The 15,087-nt window shown below is 42.0% G+C and overlaps 1 protein-coding gene across 2 annotated transcripts in view; it reads right to left on the bottom strand.

Annotated features, from left to right (window-relative positions):
- Positions 1 to 15,087, bottom strand: part of KAT14 (lysine acetyltransferase 14) — a 34,621-nt gene that overhangs the window by 7,594 nt on the left and 11,940 nt on the right. For both annotated transcript variants that reach the window (XR_008661494.1, XM_055302825.1), the window contains exons 4-6: positions 13,424 to 13,605; positions 10,937 to 11,353; positions 10,235 to 10,803 (exon numbers count right to left, since the gene is read on the bottom strand). Coding sequence is in view for 1 of the 2 variants with exons in the window: in XM_055302825.1 (XP_055158800.1) it covers positions 10,235 to 10,803; positions 10,937 to 11,353; positions 13,424 to 13,605 (1,168 nt within the window). In the remaining variant the exon portion in view is untranslated. The remainder of the gene's footprint in view (positions 1 to 10,234; positions 10,804 to 10,936; positions 11,354 to 13,423; positions 13,606 to 15,087) is intronic.

Here is a 15,087-nt window from a genome sequence, read left to right as displayed (position 1 = left end):
AAGGCGTCCAACACTCTGGGACCTTGAGCCGAGGCCCTAAGAGGACCAGCAGCTTCCACCTTCTGTCTCTTTGAGTCCAGCTGCCATGGTGTCCAGGCTGGAGCCATGAATGTCTACAGGCTACAGAGATGGGCTCTGGAGGAAGGGAAGCCATCCTGGTCATTCCAATCCTGACTCAGCTACCTGCTCAAGGCAGCCATGTGAATGACCTCAGCCTTCAGCATATGGGATAGAACCACCCCCCAGTTGAGCCTTAGTCAACCCACAGAATCAGAAGAAAGTTTAAATATTAAGCCTCTCAGTTGTGGAGTGGCTTATAATGCAGCAAAAGATAACTGAAACACCAGCCAACAAACCACTTTCCCATAATAGACAATTTGGTTCATGTCTCAGGGGGAGTTGTGTGGAACTCCATAGACGTTATCTAGTACCCTAACTTCTTTCCATCTAGCCCCTCCTTGACTTCAGCTTAGATCACTACCACTGCTCCCCATCAGTCTCCCTGCTCCCACTTTCACCCCTTATTGACCATTCTCCACACAGAGCTAGATGTTTCTTTTAAAAATAAATAAATTCCCTTTCCTTCGTCAAAATTCCTACACAGCTTCCTTACAATTCATAGTCCTTACCCGCGACTGCAGGATCTGCCTGTTAACCTCTGTGGCTTCATCTCCCACCCACTTCCTCTGCAGTCACCATGCTCCAGCTCCAGACACCAAACTATCTGGTGCTTTCCAGTGTGCACCTGGGCCTTCTGCCTTGAACCTTCCTCAATCTGGGTCTCCTTGTGGACCAGGATGGGGTCAAGTGAGACCTCCACTGAAAGGCTGTCCTCAAGCACCCTGTCCCAAGTGATACTACTGCCTTCTGCTCTCCCACCCATTGCCGCATCCACCTTGCAGGAAATGATCCCATTTAGTTAGTCCCGTCATCTCCTGTTCATGGGAGTATCTCCCTGCTCCATCTAGCAGGCACCTTCTGCCCTTATTCACTGCAGTGTCCCCAACTAGAGGAGTGTGTGGCACACTTCAAGTACTCAACTTATGTTTGCTGAATGATGAAATGGTGTGGGGCGAGGAGGAGGGAAGCATCCCAAAGCTAAACAGTTTTGAAAATGTTACATGGGTTTCTTCAAACTTCTAAACAAAATAGAGCAGTAGGTGGGCTGCTGGGTCCCTTTCCCAAACCCATCCTGAAAGATGCCACAAGAGTGAGGGAAGATGGAACAAAAAGGCTGTGAGAAACCCCAGGAGCAACCGAAGATGGCCGGGTAGGTGAGGCAGCAAAGGGCAGCCTGGTGCAGAGAAAGGCTGTCCATCACAGGTAGGGATGGGGGCACTTCCTAGTTAGGCCATTTTCTCTTGCAAGCTCTGCTCTGAATGGATCTTTGCCAATCAACTTTGCCAGCAAGTGTCAGCTGGAGGGGTCACAACAGGATAGTGCTAGAGCCTTAAAACTGCCAAGAGGGTGACAAGCTAAGAACCAGACTTTTGCCCTTTCCTCAGGTGTATATACCAGCAAAGGTACCTGGTTATACTAAGGGAATATTCATTCACAAGGGAAAAAAAATCAAGATATGTCAACAAGCAGTGCAAAAGAAAGTAAACAAACTGTACTGGAAAAGGGCAGAATTAATTTACAAGTCAACTAAGAATTTTTAAAAAGCAAATAAACAGTGAACAGGGAAGTGCAAACTAAGACAACAATGAGATACCACTTGACACCCGCTAAAATGGCTATATCAAAAAGATGTATCAAGTCCTGGTAATGACATGTGGAGAAGTCAAGGTCTTCATAAAGTGCTGGAGCAAATATAAGATGGTGCAGCTAATTTGGAAAAGTCTGGCAGTTCTTCAAAATGTTAAATATGTTACCATTTAACTGAGGAATCCCACTCCTAGGTATATACCCAAGAGAAATAAAAACTTATGTCCACAAGAAGACGTTTACACCAATGTTCAAGCAGCACTATTCACAAGAGTCAAAAACTGGAAACAACTCAAGTGTCCATCAATTGATGTGTGGATAGACAAAATGTAGTGCATCCATACAATGGGCTGTTATGTAGCCATAAAAAGGAATGGAGTTCTAATATATACTATAACATGGATGAATCTTGAAAACATGCTAAGTGAAAGAATACAGTCAGAAAAGATCATTTATTATGTGATTTTATTTATGCAAAATGTCCAGAACAGGTAAATCCATAAAGGTAGAAAATAGATTAATGGGGGCTGGGTATGGGGGGTTGGCCAGTAATAGCTACACCATTCAGGGTGATGAAAATGTTTTAAAATTGATTATGATGATAGTTATACAATTCTGTGAATATAGCAGAAACCACCAAACTGTACACTTTGAATGGGGGGAATTGTATGGTATGGGAGTTGTATCTCAAAAAGGCTGTTAAAAAAAAAAAAAGCATAAGTAGACTCCAAGATAATAAAGGAACCTGGGAACAGGAATGAGTATAGTTATGAAGAATCTCTTATTCATTACTGGATATTAAATACATGATCACTGAAATAAAGCACTGAGTGAATGAGTTAGGGATAGATTGAGGAACTCTTCAAAGAGGCAAAGGAAGAGATAAATGAAAGAATTAATGGTGTCAATATCCATATAAGAAGTCCAGAAAAAGAGGGAAAAAGTAAAAGAGGAATATATTTAAAGAAGCAATGATGAAGAATTTCCCAGATTAAAGAACATGTAAAAGGCCTTCTGGTTTCCCAACCAGCATATAAGGAGAATGGAAGTTGTCACTGTATCCTAACAAGTAAAAAATTGAACAAACTGAAAATCACTCTTCATAGACCCATCAGAGAATTGGGATCTCAGAGAAAGACAAACAGGTGAATACAGGGAATCATAACTTAGCAGAGTAGAAACCTCCAGGAACCAGTGCTGGGGTAGAAAAACCTACCCAGCAATGGACAAATTGCTGGAGGCACAGTGTGGATAATGCAGAAAGAAAAAACTTGGAGAAGGGGGCACATTTTTGTGACTTTTACCTCCAGGAGCTCTACCAGGTTCTCATTGTAAGGATCAAAGAAAAATCCCCTTGGACTTCTGGCAGGGAAAAGGTAGCTGTTTTGAAAATATGTCAGAGTCCCTTATTCTTAACAAGGTCTGCCCACAAGAGAAACTATTTTACCAGAGCCTAACCCACTTGTGGAAAGGGAATTAGCCACCTCCAGCTCCCACCAGACCTTCCATGTCACCTGAGGAGGCAAATCTGAGAATCACTGTGATAGTCACAGCCCAGGGGCACATGTTCACTAAAAGACTGAGAACTAATCATAAGACCACAGAACCCTTCTCACCCTATACCTCACCACTGTACCACTCAAGGCTTACTTTTCAGTTCCTTTTACCCAAGATATCATATTCGGGAGTTCAATAAAAAATTACAAGGTACACTAAAAGGCAAAAAACACCACCTGAAGAGACAGAACCAGACTCAGACATGGCAGAGATGTTGGACTTATCAGACTGGGAATATAAAACAATTATGACTAAAATGTTAAGGGCTCTAACGGATAAAGCAGACAATACCCAAGAATAGATAGGCAATTTATGGAAATTCTAAGAAAGAATCAAGAAGAAATGCTAGGGAGCAAAAACGTTGTAACAGAAATGAAAAACCGTCTTTGGTGGGCTCATCGGTAGACTAGAGAGGGCTGAAGAAAGAACCTCTGAGCTTGAGAATATGTCAAAAGGAACTTACAAAACTGAAAAGCAAAGAGAAAAAAGGACTAAAAAAGACAGAACAGGGGGATCCCTGGGTGGCACAGCGGTTTAGCGCCTGCCTTTGGCCCAGGGCGCGATCCTGGAGACCTGGGATCGAGTCCCACGTCGGGCTCCCGGTGCATGGAGCCTGCTTCTCCCTCTGCCTGTGTCTCTGCCTCTCTCTCTCTCTCTCTCTCTCTGTGTGTGTGTGTGACTATCATAAATAAATAAAAATTAAAAAAAAAAAACCAAAACAGAATATCGAAAACTGTGTTACAACCACAAAAGGTGTAAAATACACTTAAGAGGAATACCAGAAAAAGAAGAGAAAGGAAAAGAAATAACTGAAGTAGTAACGATGAAGAATTTCACCAAATTAATCAGATACCACACCAAAATCACAAATCCGGAAAGTTCAAAGAACAAAAGTAGGATAAATGTCAAGATGAGTACGTGGAATATAAGAAATAGTGAAAGGAAGGAAACTGAGTGGGAAAAATTAGTGAGGGAGACAAACCCTGAGAGACTCCTAACTCTGGGAAATGAACAAAGGGTTGTGGAAGGGGAGGTGGGAAGGGGGTTGGGGTAACTGGGTGATGGGCACTTGATGAGAGGAGCACTGGGTGTTATACTGTATGTTGGCAAATCGAACTTAAATAAAAGCAATGTAAAAAAAAATGTCAAGATGAAACCGCTGAAAAGCATAAAGTTGAACAAAAATCAAAATGGTTGCACTAACGCTTCAGTGAAGCTCGATTTTAAAGTAACCTTCTCCCTCTCTTCCACACACCTCTCCTCCTCCCTTCTCAGCCTTTTGTTTTAGGGACCCAGTACGATCCTGAAGACATGTCCAACAAGGCTGGCAGCACATACACAAATCCTGTCAAAACCAGCTAGATCTTTTCTCTGGGCGGGCTCGCAGTTTTAAAGACCTTGGCCTGCTGCAACCTCCTTTGCCTAGTAAAGCAACAAAACTATTGTTCCTTTTTTATCCCAAACTCTGTCTTTGTGCTGTACTTGGCTCTGAAGCATAGAGGTTAGTGGTTTTCGTCAACAAATCAGCATATTAGATACTTGTGACTGAAGGCGAAGTGGTGTCAAACAAAATAAAGGAGACCGAAAATACTTTAAATGCACAGAAAGAATTAAAGATTAGAAACAAAGACAAAATTCTGAAAGCTTCCAGGGTATGGGAGAATAAAATAGGAGACCACCTACAAAGAAACAATAAGACCAACAGAGGGGCCTGCTCTCAGCAACATTATATATATAATAGAGTAATAATTTCAAAATGTTGAAGGAAAAACCAAAATGACAATTTTATATCCAGCTACACTATCATTTAAATACAAGAGTGAAATGAAGGTATTTTTAGGCATATAGGTATTCAAAATTAACCTCAAAACAACCATATTTTTAAAAATTGTTAAAGGAAGTAGTCTAGCAAGAAATTAATCTAGGCTTATATTCATTTATACTGTGTGTACATATACACATATTTGGGTTATTTTTATTTCATTGATGTATATTGTACTTTCTATGCCAATAACACATTATTTTAATTAATATATTTTATAATGTATTTTGACATATTAGAAGGCAAGTTCCTACTCATGATCGTTGTACTCACATAAGAGTAATAAACAAGTTAGTGAGGTTTACTGTTATTTAAATAAATACAAAAGAAAAAAAAACAGATAAAAGCATGCAAAAATATCCTATTTGGAGGGAAGACTACATGATACTATTAAAAACTCAATAGAGAAAAATATGTCCTGAGTTAGGGCCTATAAGAATAAAAATAGAGCATGTAACTTTCTTTTTTTTTTTTAATTTTTTTTTTTTTTTTTTTTTATGACAGTCACAGAGAGAGAGAGAGAGAGGCAGAGACACAGGCAGAGGGAGAAGCAGGCTCCATGCACCGGGAGCCTGACGTGGGATTCGATCCCGGGTCTCCAGGATCGCGGCCTGGGCCAAAGACCGGCGCTAAACCACTGCGCCACCCAGGGATCCCTGTAACTTTCTTTATAGCAAAGAATCAACATCATATACACTATTTTCTCTGACCACAACGTAATTTAATTAGAAATTAAATCAATTACTAAAAGACAGTTTAAAAATTCTGTATATCTAAAGTCATAAGTCATAGCTAAATCAGTATTATAGGTACATTTATAGCTATGACTGTATTTATCTGAAAACAAGAAAGGGTATGGGTTGAGCAAATACGTTTATAGCTGTTCTTATGTGTCACCACATTAAAATGATATGAAAATCACAGGTCAGGATGGGGGATTAATCACACAATTTTATTCCTTCCCAAAAACCCACTAAAACTACAGAATCAGACTTAAAAAAAAAAAAAAGAGTAGCACACAAAAATAGAAAGATCATGGGAAGAAACATCTGGGAAGCAGATGGACAAATACTACTTTAAAGCCAAAATTCCAAGTTGTTTTTGGGTAAGGTGAGAACCAGACCAATCTGTACTGCAGCATCCTCCTAAAACTCTGCAGCAGCACCAGACTCCTCTGGAGCTAGGGATAAATGGGGTGGTAGAATATGGAGCAGGTAAAAGCTGTGTGCACAGCAGTTCCATCCTCAAATCCTCAACCCCCTACTGCCGGGTGGCTGCCTCCCCAGAGACGTCTGGAGGTCCTTTCTCTAGAGAAAGTGTAACCAGCACTACTGAGTGACAAGTGTCACTTGAGGGGCATGCACAATGAGGCCATCATCTTAAGTCCCTGCTGCAGCACACCACCTTTTATTTAGTTTTGTCATTTTATTTTTTTTTCACTGTAAATGCCTTCCTTGTTCCCCATCCTCTATTTCCCCCTCCCCTCTGGCAAGCAGTAGTGTGTTCTCTGTAATTAAGAATCTTTTTCTTGGGCACCTGGGTGGCTCAGTCATTGAGCATCTGTCTTCAGCTCAGGTCATGATCCCAGGTTCCTAGGATCAAGTATGGCATCAGGCTCCCCATAAGGAGCCTGCTTCTCCCTCTACCTATGTCTCTGCCTCTCTCTGTGTCTCTCATGAGTAAATAAAATCATTAAAAAAAAAAGTCTGTTTCTTGATTTACCTTTTTTGCTCCTTCATTTTTCTTAAATTCCACATGAGTGAAATCATACGGTATTTGTCTTTCTCTGACCTATTTTGCTTAGCATTATAACTCTCTATGTTGTTGCAAATGGCAAGATGGCATTCTTATGGCTGAGTAATATTCTACTCTGTGTGTGTGTGTATCTATATACACCTATGTATACCTGTAAAACCCATCTTCTTTTTTTTTTTTTTTTAAACGCATCTTCTTTACCCACTCATCTATCAATGGACACTTGGGCTGCTTCCATAGTTTGGGTATTGTAAGTAATACTGCAATAAACATCAGGATACACGTAGCCCTTTGAGTTTGTGTATCTGTACTTTCTGGGTAAATACCCAGTAGTATGACTGCTGGATCATAAGGTATACTGGATCCTCTATTAAACCCAGGGACTTGTAGCTCAGAATATCATCAGTGCTCAGCTGGGTTTCACCATGTACTCTAAAACTCCTCTATTCCCCCCATGCCCACTCCCTGGATCAGGAGAGGGTCCCACAAATAACCACACTGGCTTCCTACAAGCTGGAAGGAAGCACATCAGTCCAGAGGCAAGAAAGAGAGGGCCCTGCTGCCCCTGCCCAGATTTCTGCCACACTGTGTGGTACACAGAGCAGCCCTGCCTGATGGTCAGACTGTAAGAAGCCTCATGTTTCCTGGGACTGCCTAATAACCTGGGATACTGACTTCTCTGGAAAGGGGTCATGGAAGCTGGAGCCAGAGTATGACTATGAGTTTCCCCAGGCTGCTAGGTCAATGGCCCACAAACCAGTAGCTTAAACAACAAACTTCTTCCATAGTTCCAGAGGCCAGAAGTCAGAAATCAAGGTGTCAGCAGGGCGGTGCTCTCTCTGAATTTCTAAGGGAGAATCTGTTCCAAGCTTTCTCTTACCTCCTGGTGATGCCACCAATCCTCGATGTCCCTTAGCTTGTAGCTTCACTGCTCTGCCTCAGCCATCACATGGTGGCCTCCCTGGGTCTGTCTCTGTGTCTCTCCTCCTCTTCTTATAAGGACACCAGTCAGATTAGATGAAGGGTCCACCCTGTTCCAATGTGACCTCAACTTAGCTAATTGTGCCTCTCTCTGTGTGTCTTTCACGAATAAAGAAAATCTTTTAAATGACAAAAAAAAAAAAAAAAAAAACTTAGCTAATTGTATCTGCAAAGGCCCAATTTCCTTTTTTTGTTTGTTTTTTTAAAGGTATTATTTATTCATGAGAGACACAGAGCAAGGCAGAGACACAGGCAGAGGAAGAAGCAGGCTCCATGCAGGGAGCCTGATGTGGGACTGAATCCCGGGTCTCCAGGATCATGCTCTGAGCTGAAGGCAGACACTCAGCCACTGAGCCACCCAGGTGTCCCAGGCCCGATTTCCAAACAAGGTCACACTCACAGGTACCGGGGGCTGAAATGTCAATATGTCCTTTGGGAGGGCACAATTCCCTCTACAACAATGACCTGGAGGCACTGCTCAGCTTACCCTCTCCTGAAAGCCTTCCTCTAATAGTGGCAAAGTCCTTACACAGCTAGATCAGTGCCTCCTACTTAGTGACATAAAAAACTCAGAGTGGCTCCTTTGAGGAGGGAGTAGGCAGTACACAGAAGCTCCAACGTGCTTGTAATGTTCTGTTTCACCCAAGAGATAGACACAGAAGCACTTATTTTATTAATCTATAAATCATACAGATATGTTCTATGTATCCTTCTATTGTCATTGGACACATTTCACAATTTATAAAATTAAGTATAGGCATTAAAAAGACAAACCCACAGGAACAAAGAAAAAATGAACAGATGACTACAACAAAAGACTATGAGTAAGTGGCAAACAGCTGAAACCAGAGAACCAGAGCCTAAGGCAGCAATGAAGACAGACCAGGAACAGCATGATTTACATGAAGGGCCTCAGGAAAGGCAGCAAGGCAGTGGGTCCTGCTAACACTGAGAGTGGGTGAAGGGACTGTGGGTGAGAGTCTCTTTACTTAAGAGGTTAAAGCCTCCGATTACACGCCCACTGCCCACATCCAAAAACGACCTTTTCCTCCATGGGCAGAAGACTAGACTGCCCGATGCCCCAGTGTCCAGAATCTCTTCTGGACACAGCCAAGGGTGGGAGTGAAAACCGGGAGGCTCAGGGAAGTCTGCCAGCTAAATGGTAGGCTCCTGGCCCTCTATACCCACCCCTAGTATGCAGGCAGGCAGGTAGGTAAGTACTTCCCAGGAAAGGAAAGATGCAAAACAGGAGAAAAAAAGAAAATTAAGGGATCCATCTAGAGTAGGGGTTGTCAGCAAACTGTACCTCATAGGCCAGATCCAGCCTGTTGTAGTAAATAATGTGTCACGCCCATCCATTTTATCTGGCTTTCACACAACAGCAGAGCTGAGTAGTTACAACTCAGAGTATAATGGCCTGCAAAGCCAGAACCATTTACTGTCTGCCCCCTTACAGAAAGCCTGCTGACCCCTGGTCTAGAGGGTCAAATATTCAAATAATAGGTGTGCTCTAAAAAGACAGGAGAGAGAAAATAGAAGACAGGAAATGAAAACTCCAGAAGAGTTTCAAATTGAAAAGGCCTACACACCACATGCCCAACACAATAGAAGAAAAAGCTCCACACATGGTACATCACAGAATAAGATCAGAACACTGGCAATAACAGCCCACTAGTTTCCAAAGGAGACAGAAAAATGTGCAAATAATCCAAATAGGCAATTCACTGACACAGAAACAACTTGGAAACATGAAAAATGTTTAAACTCATTTGTAAATAATGACATGTAAATAAAAAATAAGATTTCACTTCACAGCCATGAGATTAACTGAAGTAGTTAAAGGCTGCTTATGAACAAGTGCTAGCAAAGATTCAGGAAAATAAGGCCTCTTGTTCGTGCTGTGGAAAGGTATATTCTTGAAGTTCTGAGTGGAATTAATCATTCCCAGGAGCACTCACAGACTTGGATTCCTCTGGATATTCTCAAGCAGCGCTGACATGCACTTATCTACCTCTATGTGTTGTCTCCGACCTACATAGATGTTTATGTGTCCTCCAATCTTGCTCAGTATATGGAATGGTGTATCATATGTCCTCAAAAAAAAAAAGGTCACTCAGAGCTATGACACAAACCATGTGTAAATTCAGTCCCCGCCAGGGACTAGAGGAGGCAAAGAAAATGTCAAGGCTCTGTCTTGAACACCCAAAAGGAAACAAACAAACCCAGATGTATTAAGGGGTTTTCATAATGAATAATTCAGTTTCAAAAAATAAAGCCCAGTAATTTTTGTATGTTTCTCCCTTGCTGTTTTCCCTCCCTCTCAGAATCACTCAGAATTTTAAGTCCCAGCACAGCTGTGCACACTTCATGGTGCTGCCTGTCCCACCTCCACTGCGCCCCCAAGAGTCTTACCTGGTATCGGTCAAGGATTCTGAAGTCCTGACAGGTCGTTCTGTATGTGGCTTGTCCAGCTGGAAGCCTAGAAACTCCTCCTTCTTTGGCTCCATAAATCCCATCAACTAACAGAAGAGCAGCATTAACAACCTGATCCAAGTCAAAAAGTGGTAATCCTCTATCTCTTTTTGCTTGTCTGACAATCAATTTCCGCTTCAGTCTGCGAGCTTCTGGTGTCATGGCCACAGCACTGGGACAAGCTTCCAGCCGCTTCAGGAGCAATTTCTCCTCATAGATGCTCACCGGGGTGAACTTGGGCCCTTTAGCTTTCCTCTCCTTTTCCAGCTGAGGCTTCCTCTTCTCTCGAGCCCTGGTTTGCAAAGATGTGTTGGAGTCTGTGTCTTCACTGTCAATGTCCATCCTGTCTGGCTTTTCCTCCTCACTCTCAACCTCCTGCTTTATCTGTTCTGGCGCTCTGACCTTCTTCCTGCCCCCGACTACTGCCCCAGAAGCTGCTGCCCCGGCAGGGGGTGGAACATACTCCATCCCTGGGTCTATGACCCCATCACCTTCCATCTCATCATCATCTGTACAGAGGGCAAGACAGTATGATCAAGATTAAGGAAGGAAGGAATGCAGGGCACACTGCCCACAAGATGAAAATGCATGCATGATATCATGGCCCACACGTAAAGCAAAGGACGCAAGAACAAGTCTTACCATGAAACAAGGCTTGTGGTGGCATCACGTCTGGAATCAGATCCGCTTCTGAAAGCAAGCTGGGTGTGGCCGAGTGAGAGGCAGGGGTCCCAGGGGCAGAGAAATCCAGAGATGGAGACGGAGATGGGCTGGTCAGTGGGGTGCGGTCTGAGGAGCTCAAGGATGAGAAGTCAATCACTTCTCCTTTTTCTAGAATCACATCTGGCCTGCGGCCACGGCTTATAAACTTTACAGGAGTTGAAGAAGTACTCCTGTCAAGAAAGCCAGCTGCCTCCTTCTGGGCTCTCCTAATGTCCTTTGCTTCCTGAGTACGAGACCTTTTCTCTTTTAATTCCATGGCAGATTCCACCGGATTTCGACTTGCCCGTTTTCGAAGGCCCTCAACAGTAATGATGGGATCTAAAGTTGGCTTTGAGGCTGCCAGGAAAAAATAAATATCTAAATTTTAAAGAATAAATATTTCAACTTCAGTTTCTTTTGCTAATTTATTATTATGAACTTACTACTATGTTCAAAATAGAGAAATGTCAATGAATGGACCTAAACTAAGTCTTAGAGCTTTCTTAAGAAAAAAGTGATAATGCAAATTTAAATGATAAATATTATCTTGTGCCTATCAAAACTGGTTAATATTAAAAGATTGGTGGGATGCCTGGGTGGCTCAGCAGTTGAGCATCTGTCTTTGGCTCAGGGCATGATCCTGAAGTTCCGGGATTAAGTCCCACATCGGGCTCCCTGCATGGAGTCTGCTTCCCCTCCCTCTGCCTATGTCTCTGCCTCTCTCTCTGGGTCTCTCGTGAATAAATAAATAAAATCTTAAAAAAAAAAAAAAAGATTGGTAATGTTTGGCAAGAATATGGGTAAATGGGTACTTTCATGCATTTCTAGTAAGGCAGAAGTCTTACCACAACTTTTTGCAGGATAATTTGGCAATACCAATTAAAATTCTGAATGAATACACCCTTTGAAACAGCAACCATTTCCCGAATTTATCACAAATAATTTACACAAAAATGTGTACAATTGTAATATTATTTAAAATAACAACAGCAAAGAGGAAGAAGTAACCAAAACATCCATCAACAGGGGAATGGCTTATTATATATTACCATATTAAGACCACCCAAAGGGACACAATGAGAAAAAAAAAAAAAAAGAAAAGGAGGTAGATCTACATGTACTGCTTTGAAAAGATGTCCAGGGTATCCAAGTGAGGGGAAGAGGCAATAGAGAACAGATATTACGGTATGAGTTTATTTTTTCTAAATAAATAAATAAATAAATAAAAAGCTTAAATATGCAGAGATAATTTTTAACAGCATTCACAAGAGACAGCAGTGGTTACTCTGGTGGAGGGGGACATTGTCAGGCTTTCTACTTTTCAATTCTATTTGATTTTTTTCTCAATTATATTTTTAAAAATTTAAAGCTCACTAAAACCTTTTTTTTTTTTAAAGATTTTATTTTTCATTTATTTGAGAGAGAAGGAGAAATGGAGCATGTGCACACACAAGCAGGGGGAGGGGCAGAGTAAGAGGGAGCCAGACCCAGAGCTCCAGGCTCCATCCCTGGATCCTGGGATCATGACTTGAGCCCAAGGCAGATGATCAACAGACTGAGCCACCTAGGCATCCTGCTCACTAAAACTTTTTAGATTTAAAAAAAAAAATCAGATCAATGTGTGACTGTAAGGAGTTAATTTTTTTTTTTTAAGTGTGAGAGTGGCATCATGGTTAGGCTACAAGACTCCTTATCTTCTAAAGATAACAGATTGAGATGTTTAAGAATTAAATGTTGATGCCTGGGATCTGCTTCTAAATAATCCAATGGGTGGGATGGGTGGAGGGTTGACGGAAGGTACCCAAGAGTCTAAATGAAATGAGACTGGTAGCAGTTAACTGCCAAAGTGAGGTAAAAGGTACACAGGGATTCATTACATTATTCTATTCATATTGGTATATGTTTAACATTTCCATAGAGCACCTGTGTGGCTCAGTGGTGAAGCATCTGCCTCTGGCTCAGGTCGTGATCCCAGGGTCCTGGGATCAAGTTCCGCATCAGGTTCCCTGCAGGGAGCCTGCTTCTCCCTCTGCCTATGTCTCTGCCCTCTCTCTGCACTCTCATGAATAAAAAAATAAAATCTTAAAAAAAAATTAAAAACCAAACATTTCCATATTAAAAATTGTAAAACAAAATAAGGTTGGAAATAGAGAACCTTTTTGATACCAAAGGAAACTTACAGAACTTGTAACTTGAATGCTCACCTCAGGAGCACATATACAACTAGCCACTTGATTAGGAAATGATAAAAAATTTTTTAGAATATTTATTTATAGCATACACAAAACACGCCATAATGAAATGGCCAAATAGAGGAGCTCCAGAGAGGCAGATGGGCTTGCCTAGTACAAGCAGGATGTCTCATAAGCTCATACTTGCTTGACTTCATCCTGGCCAGCACATCCTGTACCACTCTCACAAGAGTACCTTTTACTTTCAGAGTCGAGGCAGACAGCTTCTCTCCTTCAGGCTTCATTGTTGGAGGCTTGTTGTGAACAAGCTTCCACCACCCTGGTTCTCCAAATTCCTGAGCACCTGAACGGAAGAACATCGGACTTCCCACACTGAGGCAACCCGCTACTGTGCTCCACCAGGTCGAAGTCTTTTTCCTGGAAAAGTCCAAGAATTCAAAAATTATTGGCCTTTTCATTCTATCGTTATGTATAACATATATGGAGAATATAACATTCTCCATATACTCTAGGACTCAAAGCCTATGATATGCTACAGAACCTCAAATTTTTTGAAGAAACAAGGCCTAAGAGTCAAGAGAGAGGTTCTGGGGGTGTCTGCGTGGCTCAGTCCATTGAGCCTCTGATTCTTGGTTTCAGTTTGGGTCATGATCTTGGAGTCATGAGACCAGCCCTGCGTGGGACTCTGCACTGAGCAGTAAGTCTGACTGAGATTCTCTCCCTCTCCCTCTGTCCCCCACTCGGTCCCTTCACTCATGCATGCACTCATACACTTTCAAAATACATAAATAAAATCTTTAAAAAAAGAGAGAGAGGGTCTGGAGCTTGTCCAGCTTCAAGTCCTTGCTCTACCACCTTCTGGATGCCTCAGTTTCTTCTTTCAAATCAGGATAACAGAACTTACTTCATAAGGTTGCCATGGGGATTAAAATGAAATAATTCAAACAAAGCTCATAAAACACTTATCACAATCATCATGATTATGGAGTTCCACAGGCTAACTGAAATGAACTTGAGTTGCTTTTAAGCTCTCAAGAAAGCAAGCAAGAGAATCCTTAGCCCTGGTAAACAGTTCATTTACCTCAGAAGTTGGATGTACCTCTGTCTGCTCCTATATGCCCGTACGTAGGAGAGTGGAATAAAACTATGTTATGTTCCACAGAGTTGAACTTTGGGGGGGGGGGGGAGGGCAAAAAAAGAAGAAATATATAACAAAAAAAAAAAAGAAGAAATATATAACAAAAATTTTAAATGATACATAAAATGTCAACTATCCAGATTCCTGTTGAAAATTCTTTTAAAGGCAACTTTTCTCTTTCCACCTTGAAAACATAATTACCAGAAATCCTGAACCAGTCTTTCCTAAGACGACCAGACTTAACTGTTGGAAAATATTGCTAGGGAGGCAAAAAGAAAAAAGCATTCTTAGGGACAAAGAAGTGCTAGAAAACAAAGAAAAACCACAAATATAAACATTAATAGGCAGGACCACTCTTTGACACCTTAGCTTCTGCCCCAGTGTTTGGTCCCAGAGCACCTCTCTCACATTCGTACCTTTATTATTTTTTTAGGATTGAATTTATTTATTCATCTGAGACACACAGAGAGAGGCAGAGACATAGGCAGAGGGAGAAGTGGGCTCCCTGTGGGGAGCCTGATGTGGAACTTGATCTCAGGATCCCGGGATCACACCCTGAGCCAAAGGCAATGCTCAACCACTGAATCACCCAGGAGTCCTTGTACCTTTTTCTAACCTTTCCAAGCCCCCTCTTCCCCAAAGGGTTTGGGGGGGGGGGAGGGCAGGGCCAGGAGGGGAGGCATGTTCCACTTGCTTCCTCAAACAGTGGGTATGGTAGTCCAGCTGCTTGTGCCCCCTCCTCCTGTACCTGTCCTGGTCCC

This window comes from Nyctereutes procyonoides, unplaced genomic scaffold (assembly GCF_905146905.1).
Source record: "Nyctereutes procyonoides isolate TBG_1078 unplaced genomic scaffold, NYPRO_anot_genome, whole genome shotgun sequence".
Taxonomy (NCBI): Eukaryota; Metazoa; Chordata; class Mammalia; order Carnivora; family Canidae; genus Nyctereutes; species Nyctereutes procyonoides.
Note: the sequence above shows the minus strand (reverse complement) of the source record. Positions and strands in the feature narration are given on the sequence as shown.